This window comes from Anguilla rostrata, chromosome 1 (genome assembly GCF_018555375.3).
Source record: "Anguilla rostrata isolate EN2019 chromosome 1, ASM1855537v3, whole genome shotgun sequence".
Taxonomy (NCBI): Eukaryota; Metazoa; Chordata; class Actinopteri; order Anguilliformes; family Anguillidae; genus Anguilla; species Anguilla rostrata.
This window is the reverse complement of record NC_057933.1, coordinates 24,576,118-24,590,527: the sequence shown is the minus strand read 5'-3', so window position 1 is coordinate 24,590,527 and position 14,410 is coordinate 24,576,118. Positions and strand designations below refer to the sequence as shown.

The 14,410-nt window shown below is 42.2% G+C and overlaps 1 protein-coding gene across 4 annotated transcripts in view; it reads left to right on the top strand.

Annotated features, from left to right (window-relative positions):
- The window catches only part of LOC135252794 (CD109 antigen-like), a 33,386-nt gene extending 19,233 nt beyond the window's left edge, over positions 1-14,153 (top strand). For all 4 annotated transcript variants that reach the window (XM_064331334.1, XM_064331316.1, XM_064331325.1 and 1 more), the window contains 15 exons: positions 245-362; positions 1,306-1,419; positions 2,315-2,533; positions 3,125-3,266; positions 4,123-4,299; positions 4,457-4,538; positions 4,858-5,086; positions 5,249-5,420; positions 6,472-6,662; positions 7,292-7,447; positions 8,007-8,072; positions 10,968-11,104; positions 11,438-11,594; positions 11,976-12,078; positions 12,835-14,153. In XM_064331334.1, coding sequence (XP_064187404.1) covers positions 245-362; positions 1,306-1,419; positions 2,315-2,533; positions 3,125-3,266; positions 4,123-4,299; positions 4,457-4,538; positions 4,858-5,086; positions 5,249-5,420; positions 6,472-6,662; positions 7,292-7,447; positions 8,007-8,072; positions 10,968-11,104; positions 11,438-11,594; positions 11,976-12,078; positions 12,835-13,025 — 2,254 coding nt within the window. In that variant the 3' untranslated portion in view covers positions 13,026-14,153. The remainder of the gene's footprint in view (positions 1-244; positions 363-1,305; positions 1,420-2,314; positions 2,534-3,124; positions 3,267-4,122; positions 4,300-4,456; positions 4,539-4,857; positions 5,087-5,248; positions 5,421-6,471; positions 6,663-7,291; positions 7,448-8,006; positions 8,073-10,967; positions 11,105-11,437; positions 11,595-11,975; positions 12,079-12,834) is intronic.
- Positions 14,154-14,410: the final 257 nt, after the last annotated feature.

Below are 14,410 nucleotides of genomic sequence, written 5' to 3'. Positions count from 1 at the left end.
TATTAAGACAAGCTTTGTGTTCTGTAAGCCGTTCACATAACAGGTAAACTTTGGCAAATTTGGGCAGATATAAATTTAATTTGGCCAAGTAGATATCTTACCAACTTTCCTGAGTGGAAAAGAGTGAAAAAAGCTGTGATGTTGAACCCTGGGCTATTTATGTATTCTCAGATGCAAATCTTATTCATTCAATTGCGAATACACTATAAACAGCTAATTTTGTATTGTGTTTCATATTTCACAGCACGTCAACGACTGCAAATCTCCCCTTCACTGTGCCTGATCGCATCACTTCCTGGTTTGCCAGTGCCTTTGTAGTGTCAGACAATCTGGGTTTGGGGCTCATGTCTACACCAGTGAAGGTACCGTTTACCATCATGTCAACCGAAAACTGACTGCAAAACCTCGCTTTCTTATTTTCTGCAGTTACACAGTGACCTCACTTACACATACAGAGCATTTGTTTATTCATTTTTTGTATTTAAATTTGGTGCCTAAAATAGGGCAGAATATGTCCAATTCCCACCGTAATTTGGAATATCCAATTAAATTCATGTTGTCGTGTTCAAGTGTGAGTCCCACTGCCAATTCGGGAGAGTGTAGAATCTGACCTCACTTATTGCACTTTGTATTATCGTCCTGATATTGTAGCTTGTACTGCCCCCTAGTTTGACTTAGCATAGGTTAGGTCAGAGTGATGTTAACTGTGTGAACTGGACTTTATGTGTTCTTGGCTATGAATAACAGTACAAAATGAGCATTGTACCTTATCGGACCTGTGTTTTGGTGTGCAGTTCACAGGTGCCTGGTCGATCAGTGAGGGTCACTAGTGAGTGTTGACATGCGGACCCCAAACGGACTGAGACCACCAGTACCCTGGGTTACGCAATCACCATTTGCGTGTTTCCCTATGTGGCCACCGGGCCACAGTCAGCAATGGTGCGGTCTGGACTAGATCTGAGACCATGGGGTTCATCCATTCAACCAAATGAACCACCCAGTAGCGCTGTTTATTTAACTTCAGTCTTATTCCAGATAAAATAAAATTAGTTTCAGATTAAATGGTCCCTTGTTATTCATCACCTCATGAATATTTTTATAAACTTCAATATAGTGTCAGAACCTCCTTTAGGAAATCAAGAATGTGCTAGGAGAGCAGTAGCTGACCATCTGGTCATTACAAAGAATCTGTGTTGTGTCCCAGCACTTGGAGCCAAAATTTCCAGTATGTCCAGCAGGGGGCTGTGCAGGCTCATGCAGGGGGTGCAGTCTGATCCAAGGGACTGACTTTAAGTCTTTCTACAGCTGACCGTGTTCCAGAACGTTTTCATGACTCTGGACCTCCCCCCTTTCATCATCCGTGGAGAACAGCTGGTCCTGGAGATCCAAGTGTACAACAACCTGGAGCTGGAGCTGAAGGTGAGCTCTTATAGCCCCTTTTTTTGCATAGGTCTTTTTTTGAAGGTTTGCATCACCCTGGCTGAATGTGCTTCTTAGCAGAAATTTGATCCGGTCTACATCGGTGCAAGTAATTAGGTCCTCAGATGCAGTGGCTGTACATCTCAGTTGATGGACCAAGGTGAAACAAAATGGTGACTGGCAGAGACAAATTGACAGAGGACATCAAAATGAAAGAAAAAATTCCTCTGGTGTGGTTGTAAGAACATTAGCCAGATTTAACCAGGTCCATGGGACTGTTGAGTAGTAAACCTGGTACGAATGGAACAGAGACAGGAGGTTCCATTTGTAAGATAACCCCCACCTCACTGGTCATCAGCGCCACCTCTGGTTGATAAATCACCTGCAGAGATGTAACCTGGATGGTAGATGCTGCTATAATAATGAAATCCAAGAGTCCATTTGAAATGACTAATTTGAGTAAAAATGAAACAATGAATTACATTTGCCAGTTATTGTTATGTTAACCATTTTTTACTGTTTCATATTTTGTTTCATCAGAACAATGCAAATAACATTTATCCACTGTGTGCTTGCTTTGATATAGTGATATCTATATATAATGTGTTATATGAGACGTACGATATTTCACTGTTATACCACCACACTTCTCCACCCTACATTATTCAAGACAAGCCAGGTTTTCAAGTTGACTTGCAGCCACTTGACACATTTGACAGCAGACCACAAAAACCATCATTTCATAATTCTACATGATCCATTCTAATTGTTCTATGACTGTGGTTTCCAGTAATTTCTGCAATTGTTGCTGTGTCCCCTGTGTGGCCCATCCCATGAGGTAAGTGATATGCGTGCGCTGACCCTTTGGTGTGACTCTCGCTTTTCACCCCTGCAGGCTCTCGTGATTGTGGAGGAGAGCGATTCATTTGAGTTCATCTTCGCCGACAACCAATCGTCTTCGAGCGCCGGGGCGAGGAGTGTATCCGTGCAAAGCCGCAATGACGCCACCGTTCTTTTTCCCATAAGGCCCAAAGTCCTTGGCATGATGTCTGTGACAGCGAAAGTTATGTCCTTCTTTGCCTCTGACACAGTTACCAGCACAGTTTTGGTCAAGGTATGATGGAAATGCACAATTATGAGATTCATTAAGAAATAAAGACACCCGGAAATATAAGATGAATATAAATATTTATTTTTCGGTTTCACAATTACAATCTCAACTCAACCTCAACAGTGCTGCTTGGACCCCATTAATTAACAAATCAGCCTTATTTTTCTGTTGTTACTGCTTCTGTTATTTAATGCTGTCTCTTATTTAGTTCTCGATAAGAATGTCAACTAATTGAATGTAATGTAATATAATGTGATGTATGTAACTTTGGTGTCTGTTTCAGTTCAGTTCATTTCAGTTCACTTTTACTCTAGAGAAACTTGTCTTACAGCAGCAATTAAAAAAGACACATCAGTGGCACAAAAAACACACAGCACTAATAGAAAAATTTAAATATATCCAAATACAGCATACAGCGGTGTGGAGGTAGGAGATTGATATGTGACAGCTAAGCGATGTGCATATTAGGCATAATTCAGATTTAGTAAGGTTATTCTATGCGGTACAAGTTAAGATTGTTTTGTTGTTCACCTACAGTATTGCCTTACTGGCCATTTTGATAACATTGTGCAAGATGCTTTTGCTTCTGTTCAGTCGGAGGGGATAGAGAAGTCATTCAGCAAGTCTCTGTTCCTGGAGCTGGTCCCGTCCAATCAGAACCACTCTAGCGAGATCACCTTCACCCTTCCCCCAGATGTGGTGCCGGGCAGCCAAAGGGCAGAAGTGACTGCGGTCGGTACGTCTGCAGTTCATCTGGTTCTCACACAGATGAGACCTAACAATGGGACTCTCCGATGGCCGGTGAAGGACATCAGAGCATTACAGTACATTCCTTGATCAGAATACTTGGCTCGTCTGTTTACCTCAATGTTCGTAGTGAGGAAGGGTGGGAAAACTCTCTTCATTTTTATGTTTGGAGTTCACCCATGGTAAACCATGACACAAAAACACAAGATGGCCTTCAGAGGACAGATTTGACATGGGAAGCGAACATTGTGTGTTTGCTCTATGGTAAACAGGCCAAGAACAGTTGCCTGTCTTTCAGTCCTGCGGTTGAACTCAACTTGGCACACAAATTTGTCGTACAAATAGGACGGAATATAACACTATCTTTGACAGCACAAGGTCTGGCTCTTTCAGTGTCAGTGCTTTGAGCCGTATGGATCCAGGGTAGTAGGAACTGGAGGTTCTGAGGCATTTCTGCCTGTAAAATTTGCTTTAATTCTTGGTGACATTACAAAGATGCACTGTACAAAATCTATTCTATACTGAGCAGCAGCTATCAAAGTCCATGTACTAAGTTATATAGTCTAGTAGTATAAGTAGTAGTATAGACTACTGTATACTCTAGTCTGTACTCTCAGTTTCTCTAGCCAGTGTCTTCTTGTGACCTTGGCTTTTTTTTGGAGATTTTTGGAACTCTCTTTCTCTCTGTCTCTTGTTCTCCCTTCCTCCCTCCCCTCTCTCCTCCACCATTCATAGAGTATCATTAAAATATCATTATCATTGCATTTGCCATTCTGTGTTGCGGTGCACCATTTGGTGAGCTCTCTTTTTGTCTTTTTCATTTTTTTTTTTCTCGATTTGAACAGGTAACATCCTGGGGCCCTCCCTCTCAGGGCTGGAGTCCCTCATACAGATGCCGTATGGCTGTGGAGAGCAGAACATGATCCATTTTGCCCCCAGCATCTACGTCCTGCAGTACCTTACCATCACCGGGCAGGTGGAGGAGGCCGTCTACAGCAGAGCCATACAATTCATGATGGAAGGTCATCTGCTCATCATCCTCTAGAAACCATTACACCTTTACCAACTGATACTCCTTCATTTCTTTCTACATTACCATTGTTGCGTTGCCTCAGTAGTTCTTTACCCTTTGAAATGAAAGCTTCAGATCTTAAATGATGCCCCTGTACCTCCTCTCAGGTTACCAGCGAGAGCTGTCCTACCAGAGGGGGGACGGTTCTTTCAGTGCCTTTGGAGACAGTGATGCCTCCGGTAGCACATGGTGCGTACCCGTAGCAACCAGAATTAATCTTAGGGTCTGGGCATGCTCATTTCGCAGCATCAAACCTCATCTCTCGCTGCCTCACCCTACGTCACCACAACGTACCACTCTATCTCACATCATATCACACCTTACCTGATACTTTAATAGATAATTCCAATGCAGTGTTTGTGTTCGTTGTGTTGTATGGAATTGTGTTGGTTGCTTAACCAACCTTACCTGAACTTCTTTCGCATTATCTCTCTGTGGCTCACCCTAAGTCATCTCATGCGATCTCAAACCGTTTCGAGGTCTGACGTGCGTCCATCTTCTCCGGCAGGCTGTCGGCGTTTGTGCTGCGGTGCTTCCTCCAGGCGCGGCCGTTCATCATGATCGACGTCGACGTTCTCTCCAAGACCGCAGCCTGGTTGGTCAGCCAGCAGGGGTCCGACGGGGCCTTCTTGGAGCCTGGGAGGGTCATTCACACCGAGCTCCAGGGAGGCCTAGACGGCCCCGTATCCCTGACCGCATACGCTCTGATGGCCCTGCTGGAGGACCAGGCCAACAAGGTACGTCACAACAACCTACCTCACGTCCTGTCATATCTTCTTGGATTACGTACGTTGCACTGTCCCGCAATAATTCATCCCCACGCTGTCTAACCCTATCTCATGCTAACCAACGTGATATCCCACTTGCTCATGCTGTCTTTTGCTATTGTTTGCCGTCAGGATTTGTACGCCAGCACGGTGACAAACGCGCTGAGCTTCCTGGAGTCTAAGCTCTCGGGTGGGGTCTCCAGTAACTACAGCCTGTCCCTGGTGGCCTATGCTCTGTCTCTGGCCGAACACGTCAGTGCGCAAACTGCCCTGAATGAGCTTCTGAGCAGAGCAGATGTAAAGGGTAATAATTGCACTGCCATTCTCATGTGCAATCCTATACATTAGTGCTATACAGGAACTTACCAGAGTTTGTTACAATGCACATCTGCAGAAAATGAACATGAATTTACATCCATAATCCATGCTAGTAATGCTATTTACCATCATAGTATGCTGTCTTTATATGTATGTTACTTAAAGTTTTAAGAAAAATGTTTTTTGGGATTTTTGGGGAAGTTAGTGCATACTATTTGGCCTTTTGCTTTGTCAGGACACTAATTCTTACTTGTTACCTCTTGGAAACTCTGGTTTAATATGTTCTCAGTAGTTAGCACTCTGACTTTATGTGAAGTACACTGAGGTAATAATTACTTGGTTGTGAGCTCTGCTATATAAATTAGGTTGCTCTCTGAGATACTTCTGAGGTAGTTCTTACTTTCTTCCACCCACTACCACACCACCCAAGTGATCCTATTCCGAACCCATTGTTCTCCTTCCACCCGCAGCGTCATATTTCTTGCCATAATGAAGCTTTGATACAGGCTAAATAATCAGATACTGTACATGCTAGGAAGAACAATAAGCTTATTTTTTTATTAATAACATAGTCACATTTTGCATTGTTCTGTTTGAAAAGAAGTATTCCGACTCCATAACAACAGAACAGAATCCGGGCCACGTACACTAAAGCCCATTCCGAGGAGGCTCTGGAATGTGGGATGCAGAGGACATGGCACGCCAATTTAATAAGGCCAGATGGCATGTAAAATAAGTCATGTGTACTCAATGATTTTCAGTTGAGATGAGAAGGACAGTGATCTACAATTTTTATTACAAACTCATGACAAACAAAAATACAAAATCACTAACATTTTAAATAGTCCAAATATTCTCAGTCTCTTCTCTGACTGCATGCTCCTGTCTGCAGAATATATACACACAGTATATTTTGTCCCGCAAATATATGTAGGCCTCTACTTTGAGGGCACTTCTTGATGGCCCTGCTGAAAGGTTTTATGTGGCAGCTGTTCGGTCCCCAAACAGTCTTAATCGGAGCGGCGCTTCCTCCTCAGACGGCGTGGTGTTCTGGAGGATGCCGGGCGCAGGGCTGTCGGCTTCCTGGCAGCCGCGGTCGGCCAACATAGAGATGGCCGCCTATGCGCTCCTGTCCCTCTTCACCCAGGCCAAGGTGGTGGAGGGCATCTCCCTCATGAAGTGGCTGAGTCAGCAGAGGAACCACCTGGGAGGGTATGGCTCCACGCAGGTACTATCCCCCTGCCCCCTGGCCAAATGTTCACCTGGAAAACCCCAAATAGGTCCTTTAACACTTACCACAAAACCAAAATAATAGGCGTGCTCCTTCTAGGGGCCCACTATCTATCACCATTTCCCTGCCGACAACAGGCCCTTAGTCTGAGGCATGTGATTTTTGGATCATAGGTGAAGACTCAAATAATTTAAGTGCATTAGCGGTGAATATGGGTTTTTCTATGTAGCATTTCATGGACTAATAAGGCCAGGGGATTTGAACAAAGTCAGCAAACAATCAGCCCTTGAAGAACTGTAAATGACGCTCTTATTGAAAAATGCATTGAACGGCATATCATTCGCAATATATCCTAAACTATCGACAAACAGTTGAAATGCTTTATTCGTTTCTTATGATTTGGATTTCATTTGGAGCCATGTATTGACATAGCTTTTTCATTATTTCAACTTTTTCATTTGATTAATTGGGAGAACAAGGATACACTTGAATGGGGAGGTGGAAGGTCAAAAAACAGCAACACAGAATGTATAGTCATTGGATGTAGATCTGTAGTGGCATTGATGTGGGTCTCCCCTTTGGCAAATGTTGTCTACAACTTTTTTGCTTCTCTGCCCCTCTATCAGGACACTGTCGTAGCGCTGCAGGCCTTGTCCCATTATGCGGCATTCAGCGGATCAGATGCCATCGACCTGTGGATCACAGTCAAGACCATGAACTCTCAAGTGGTTGCTAGGCTTCATATCAATTCTGCCAACTCTCTGTTGCTGCAGAGCCAAGAGGTAATACTATACTATACCACATATGATATATCACCATACACCGCAGTAGAATACTAATGTACAACTCTATTCCATAAAATGCAATGCTATACTACATACAATACAACGCGACATTATGCAGCGCATTACTACATGATATGCAATGCAACATGACACGATGCAATATTATAGTACATATAAGGCAGCAACACAATGAAATGCTGTACTACCTACAATATCTAGAATACAATTCAATACTGTTCTACTTACAACATGGTGCAATGCAATGCAATAAAAAGCAATATTATGCCACCAGCACAGTTCCATACGACACAATAAACACAAAGACTGCAATGGTATAAAGTAATACTTGACTGGGAGAAAGCACATTGTTTAGATCATGAGTTTTAGTGCACACCATGTGATATCACCCATTGCTTATCGTTGCACATGCTCATTCATTCAGGTTAATATACATTATTTAGTAACAAATTATCCTTAAAATAAATCTTGAAGCTTTTTGATATCTATGTTGTACTGGCATATTTGCAAGAAAGTAACACTATTTCCTATTCTGCAGATTGAAGTTGGGAAGGATGTACATTTAAATGTTTCCATAGAGGGAAGAGGATTTGCTCTATTTCAGGTACTGCAGATTCGATTAATCGCTAACTATGTTTAAATAATCAATGTCACAGTATGTTAACTGTGGAGATATAAAGGTGTGCTTTTATACTGTACATACAATTCAGTCATTTACCTCAAGTATTAATGGCAGTTTTATTAAAGTCATATTAATTATAAAGCCAGATTATGCAGGCTAAGGCATTTGAGATGACTGTGTCATTGTGCAGAACATTTTGTGTCAAAAATTCATTTGCTATTTCATTTTGTGCACATTTTCCCCTGTGACAAAAATATCCACAAGGAGCTCTCTTGTTACTGGTAACCAGCAAAGTTTTCCCATTCCTCACATTTCTGTGGTGTGTGCTACCGCAAAAGGATTCTCCTGATAAAGCAATCTGCAATTTCATTTTGTCAGTTTGGATTTGATTAGTAATTATGGACACACCCTTTTAACAAGGCACGATTCTAATAAATAAATAAATAAATAGAATAACTGCAGCAGATAATACATTGATTGAGTCATATAATACTTTCTCAGAAAAAAGGGTTCTTTGGTTTGTCTCCATCGGGAAACTCTTTTTAGTTCTTTATGGAACCCTCTGTGGTAAGTATGAAAAGAGTAAAAGCTCTCAAATTGAACCATTTTGCCTGAAAACAAACATTTGAACTGGATAGGGTTCCTCTATGGAGACACAGAAGAACCTTTTGGAGCCCTTTCTTCTGAGAGCATATTTATTATGAAGAAACAAAAACATGACCTGAGAGGGGGCATATTATGTTTGCTATTTTCCAACGTGTGCCGCGTGACCTGTGGAGGCAGTGTGTCAACGTCTGATTGAATCTGGACGCATCTCAACCATCCTCCAGACCCTATCAGGGCAATGACAACTGACTCACACGCCAGGTCCCATTCATGTAAACTTGAAAATTTGCCTCTTACCTGATTGAAATGGATGTGTCACCCGACTCCAATATTTAATCTGTGAACATCCTGTGTCACACTCGTATTCCCACGACCAAGAGTAAAGTAGCCTTTCCTTACAAACCAGATCCATTTTCCATCAATAAACAACTTATTAAGATTATTTTGCACTGCCATGGTAAACAACAAATAGTTTGCCTATTAGCCATAAGCAGGTGTGGAATAAATATTAAAACATGCCTTTTAAACACTTTGGACCAGCCTAGCCAGAGACAGAAAGTTTATTGAGGACTTGAGCCTGAACCTAACCGAAATGTTGAAAACTGCCCACCGCTGGGCAGGCACCTGCAGCCTCATCGCTGGCATCAGCTCAGAAGAGGTGGGGCGCAGGTCCACTAACCTGTATGTCAGATGAATGGTGCTGTCTAATCATCGGTGTCCACTTTCAGACCATCCTGTCTGTATAAAATCAGTGGACCTGCATGCCACCTGCTCTGAACTCCCCACATACAACTGCTGCCTGCTCCAGTCTCAATATTTACCCCCCCTACCCCCACCCCCACCCCCCACCATATCAGTCCTTCTCTTATTTAAAATTTAGACTGATGCAAGACCCCCCCACCCCTCCCCCCATCAGACTACATTTTAAATAAGCGGGACCTGTGGCTTGCTCTCAGTGTGTGTTTTCCCACTCATGTCTGGAGAGGTTTGGGTGGAATGTCTTGCCTCTGTATGTAATAGAACTGCGTTGCTCTTGCTTGCCAACTCCAAAAAAAAAACATCTTGTTTTCAGCTTGCTGTCCAGCGGGAGGTATTTTCTGCTGCACTGCAAAAATATATTTAAAAAACAGGACAGAGAACAGACATGTTCTCCATTTCAAAGAACACCCCCCTGCTGCAAAAACTTTAAATATTACAACAGGGCACTCAATAATTTACTGTTTTTTTCTGCATCTGCTGCACTAATGCTCCTTCATTCTGAATGGCCTTAATGCCCCCCTGCCCTCACCCCCTTGCCCTCTCCCCCCCGCTTACCAGGCTTACCACGCTCAGCAATTAAGAACAGTATTTGTAATTTAGCTTATGTTTCTATGCTTATTGTGCTCCTTTCTGAAGTTGCGTTCATTCAGTTAGTGTATTTCAGATTATTCAATTAGTATTTTTATCCCATTTTTGCTTTTTTTTTTTTTTTACTGAAAAACGGTTTTGCAAAATGCTTGTGCACACATGTGAAAACCTGGAGGGCGCCTCCAGGAAGGTGGGCCCACATCTGTTCGTTTATGACTGGCGCTGCGATAAAACTACCTTAAATAGCATGTGTGCTGTCACTCGCCACAACTAATGCATTAGCTGTGCAATTCATACCGCGTTTAAAATGGAAGTGTGTCGGAATGCAATGCGTTGTGTGCTATGAGTGAATAAGAGTTATTAGTGAAATTAAGATTATAGCCCTACTGTCCTAGCTACTGTTTTTTTGCTTCTTTCTGATAAGGTATCGTATATTTGTGAAGTTCAGAGTATGTGCAACTGTGATATGAGCCTATAATATGTGCAGACTATGTAATTAATTAATTAAGTAAACAACATCCCATGCATTGGGTCATATATAAAAATGATGACAGGCCTGGTTGTCTATAATTATGCAAGCGTTCTCACTCTGGTTAAGTTTCAGTAATCAAGAAAGCTCAACTTACTGATGTTACACAAGCAAAAGTGTTTAAGGTAATATCAATATGGAACTGTACAGGCAAAAATATAATCAACAAAGGACATTAGTGATTGGAAGAACATGCACCAGGATTATTAATGTCCTTGCATTGATTTAAATTCAAGACAAGACAGGTGAAGAACTGCAGATTAATTGACTTGTAATTTCGACCTGGGGCGAGAGAAGCTAGTTTAATCAATTGATCATGGTAAATGGTGATGGCATCTCATGTATCTGCCCATTGTTTTAATGCACCGTTATTTCCATTGTATCCTGGTAAACAGCTGAACGTGTTCTACAACTTGAACACCCGCACGCTATCCAGGCGTCGCAGCAACACCATGAGTGACGAGGCATTTGATTTGGACGTTCGTGTCACAGACACAGACCTGAACCACGTCTCCCTGACCATCTGCACTAGGTGAGCATTACAGGTACCGTCTCTTCCACACTGATACTGCCTGTTGCTTTGTCAGCTTTTGGCAAATAGTGTCAAATTTACTTTAAACTTAGACATGGAGAACGCTTTTGATGTGACCCATCACTGCACTTACTTGTATAGATATTTATCTGTGTGTGTGTATATGTGTATGTTCTTCCCCACCCAATTTTGCCTGAGAAACCTATAATAATAATAATAAGACTACTACTACTACTACTACTACTACTACTAATAATAATAATAATAATAAATGCATCCTTTCCAGGGAAGGTTGCAGAACATTTTGAGCATTGCTTGTTCCCTCTCCTCCAGACTGCGGGAGGGTCAGCAAATTGTTCGGACGGGCATGGCGCTGATGGAAGTGAGCATGCTCACTGGGCTTCGGCCAGTTGAGGGCGGGGTCAGAACTAATGATGTTGTGAGGAAAGTGGAAACGCCCCCTGGTAAAGTTGTTCTTTATCTGGATTCGGTGAGTTGGTTGGAATGTATCACGCTGGCTAAATACAGAGATTTTCTCCATTCATGCGTTGCAGAGATGTGGAAGCAGGACTCAAATGAAGCCTTCCTCTGAGACCTGCTCTATGAGAGAATGTTGGGTGAAATCTCTCCTTCTCCCAGTAAATTTGAAATAAATATTTTGAATAATTGAGTAAAGTTTGAATAAGAATGTAGAACTGAGGATGTATGATCTGTCAAATTTTCTCTTGGCAACTGACAGCCGCACAAACCAAAGATACAGAAGTTCAACAGTAAAATAGACTGGAAGCACTAAATGTGATTGACTGCTTTGTTCCCTGAGGGATAACAAGTCCAGTTTTCTCCTCCTCTTATTTTTGTCTGTAATCTGCAGGTAACCACATCACAGGTGTGCATTGACATCCCAACGGTGAGGGACTTCAAAGTGGCAAATGTTCAAGATGGCACAGTCCTCATCTATGACTACTATGAGCCGCGTAAGCAGTTTGGTTTCACAACATACGTTTTCCAGTCGAAGGGGGAACTCCACGAAAAGCGCAGAAACTTTGACACAGCTTCCTTGCCATTGAAATCAGTCACCATTCTAATCCCTAATTTCTTGCATAGCTCTTTCTGAGCCCCTTACTCAGCTGGGGATGAAGCAAGTGATTAGCAGGTATTTCCCAGACACAAAGACTGTGCAGTGCCTGTCCAGATCCACAAATCCTCATGTTAACTGGACTGGTGGAAGGCAGACACTGGGCATTACATAAAACCATACAGTTGATTTCAAAATTAAACAATCTGACATAGTTTTTTGGTGGGGTGAAGTCAGCAGATTGAGAATAAGCATTGGTCTTAGAATACCAGCTTTGAGATGGTGGGGGAACCAATGATGATTTTTCCTCATTCTGGGCTATAAAAAAAATAATAAATAAAAAATAAATATATATATATATATATATATATATATATTCCCCCTCCCCTTTTATGGCCACGACTCAGTGGCAGAAGTGTTGATTACTCATACACTCAGTGACTGAACGGCTCCCTTCAATGTAACTTGCAGTACCCTTACCACTAGAGGGTGCTAAACATGCTAATGAGAAAATAAAGCAGATAGGCTGCAGCTATCATGCTACCGTACCCTAGCTTTTGCGCCATTCCCCTTTCAAAACAAACACAACATATCCTACCATCTTCCGTTCACCCAGTAAACCCCGTTCCCCCCTGTTTATTTGTTTGTCCCTCAGGGAGGAAAGTGGAGAGGGCGTACAATTCAGACATGATGCGTCGCACGTCACTCTGCTCGTTCTGCGGGAAAGACTGCGGCAGCTGCGGGGAAAAGCCCAAGTCCGGCGGCGTCTCTGTCTCCGGCCCGCGGCATAACAACGTCCGCAGCCTCGCGTGCGCGCTGGTCATCCTCGCCGCCCTCATGCGCTGACGGAAAGCGTCACCGATACCCTGTGTGCGGACATGGCGGTTTGCCGGAACACGGGAGCTAAGTTTTATATTTTAACCTGTCACAGATCAAAGTGGCATGTTTTTTAATGCGCTGGGTAATGTTTCATTGTAGCTGTCGCTTGATAATGCACTGGGAGAAATTATGTAATTTTTTAATGTCATTTTGTAATTTGCAAACATTTCCTTTTTTTAATTATTTTGATACATGTATTTTTCTTTGGGATTCTAGATGGGAAATGTTTATTATTAGCAGCAAAAAGCATAATAACTTTAGGACATGTACACAAATTAAAATGTGAATTGCTTTTGTCCTGACTAGCATCTGGTTCTAGCTGATTTCAATCTTAAGAGACCAGTACATTTTATTTCAAATAATGATACATTTTAATTATCTTTATAAAGCATAAACTTGAATGAAGCATCATTTCAAAAACGATGTTGCGTTGAGCCTAGAAAAAAAAATTATGTACATTGCTTAGATTTACACAGAAGAAGTACAATTGCTGCAATACATTAGTGACATAAGTGGGGTGTTTTTAATTGAGATTGATATGATTGTAAATACCCTATGTTGTAACACATAGCCATCATGTCTGTATATGCTTTCCTCAGTAGGTTGCCTGAGTAATGCTTTTTAAATGTGCTGCCGTTATAGCTGACTCAAGTGAGAAACTGTGTCAAAACTGTGCGACTTCGGTTCGGCCGTGTCCTGAATGGCACCCCCATGAAATGGTTGGGAACAGCACAATAAAAGCCGAAACAGTTTGAAGCCCCGCACGTCTACGAGCCTTTGAAAATAAACGACAGGCCAAGCTTCGTCAAAGATGATAAATAACCGAAAATCTGCTTTATTTTGCTTGACCCACTTCAAAAGGATCACTCCGAGGCTCAATGTGTTTTAACTCAGCGTGATGAACTATTCTCGCTCAACATGGCCGTGAACGAGCAACGGCACTTAAGAGCTCCGTAAATCTAACTTGAGCAGGCGTGCTCTTTAACTCTGTGGTAGCTAACCTGTGCAGCAGACTGAGCGGTGGAGACCACAGAGTGCTCTCGCTCAACTTCAAAGGTCTGAGGATAATGGCTAAGGAAGTTTTTTTTTTTTTTTTTTCCAGAAAGTCCCGCTCACCTCTTGGACACGCTGTCATTATAGTTCAAAGAACATTCTTGTTTTTACTCTCCCATTCCAAATGTACTTGAATTTCAGTCAAGCTCTATAAAGATAAGGTCTTTTTTTTTTTCAAAATGTCAGACGGCATTGCAGATAGACAACCACATGTCACCGAAATATCTCTAACTCCTGCATAAAGTTATGTACCCCATTCCATCTCGGCCAAAGGTTTTTGGAATGAAAGTCATAATGGA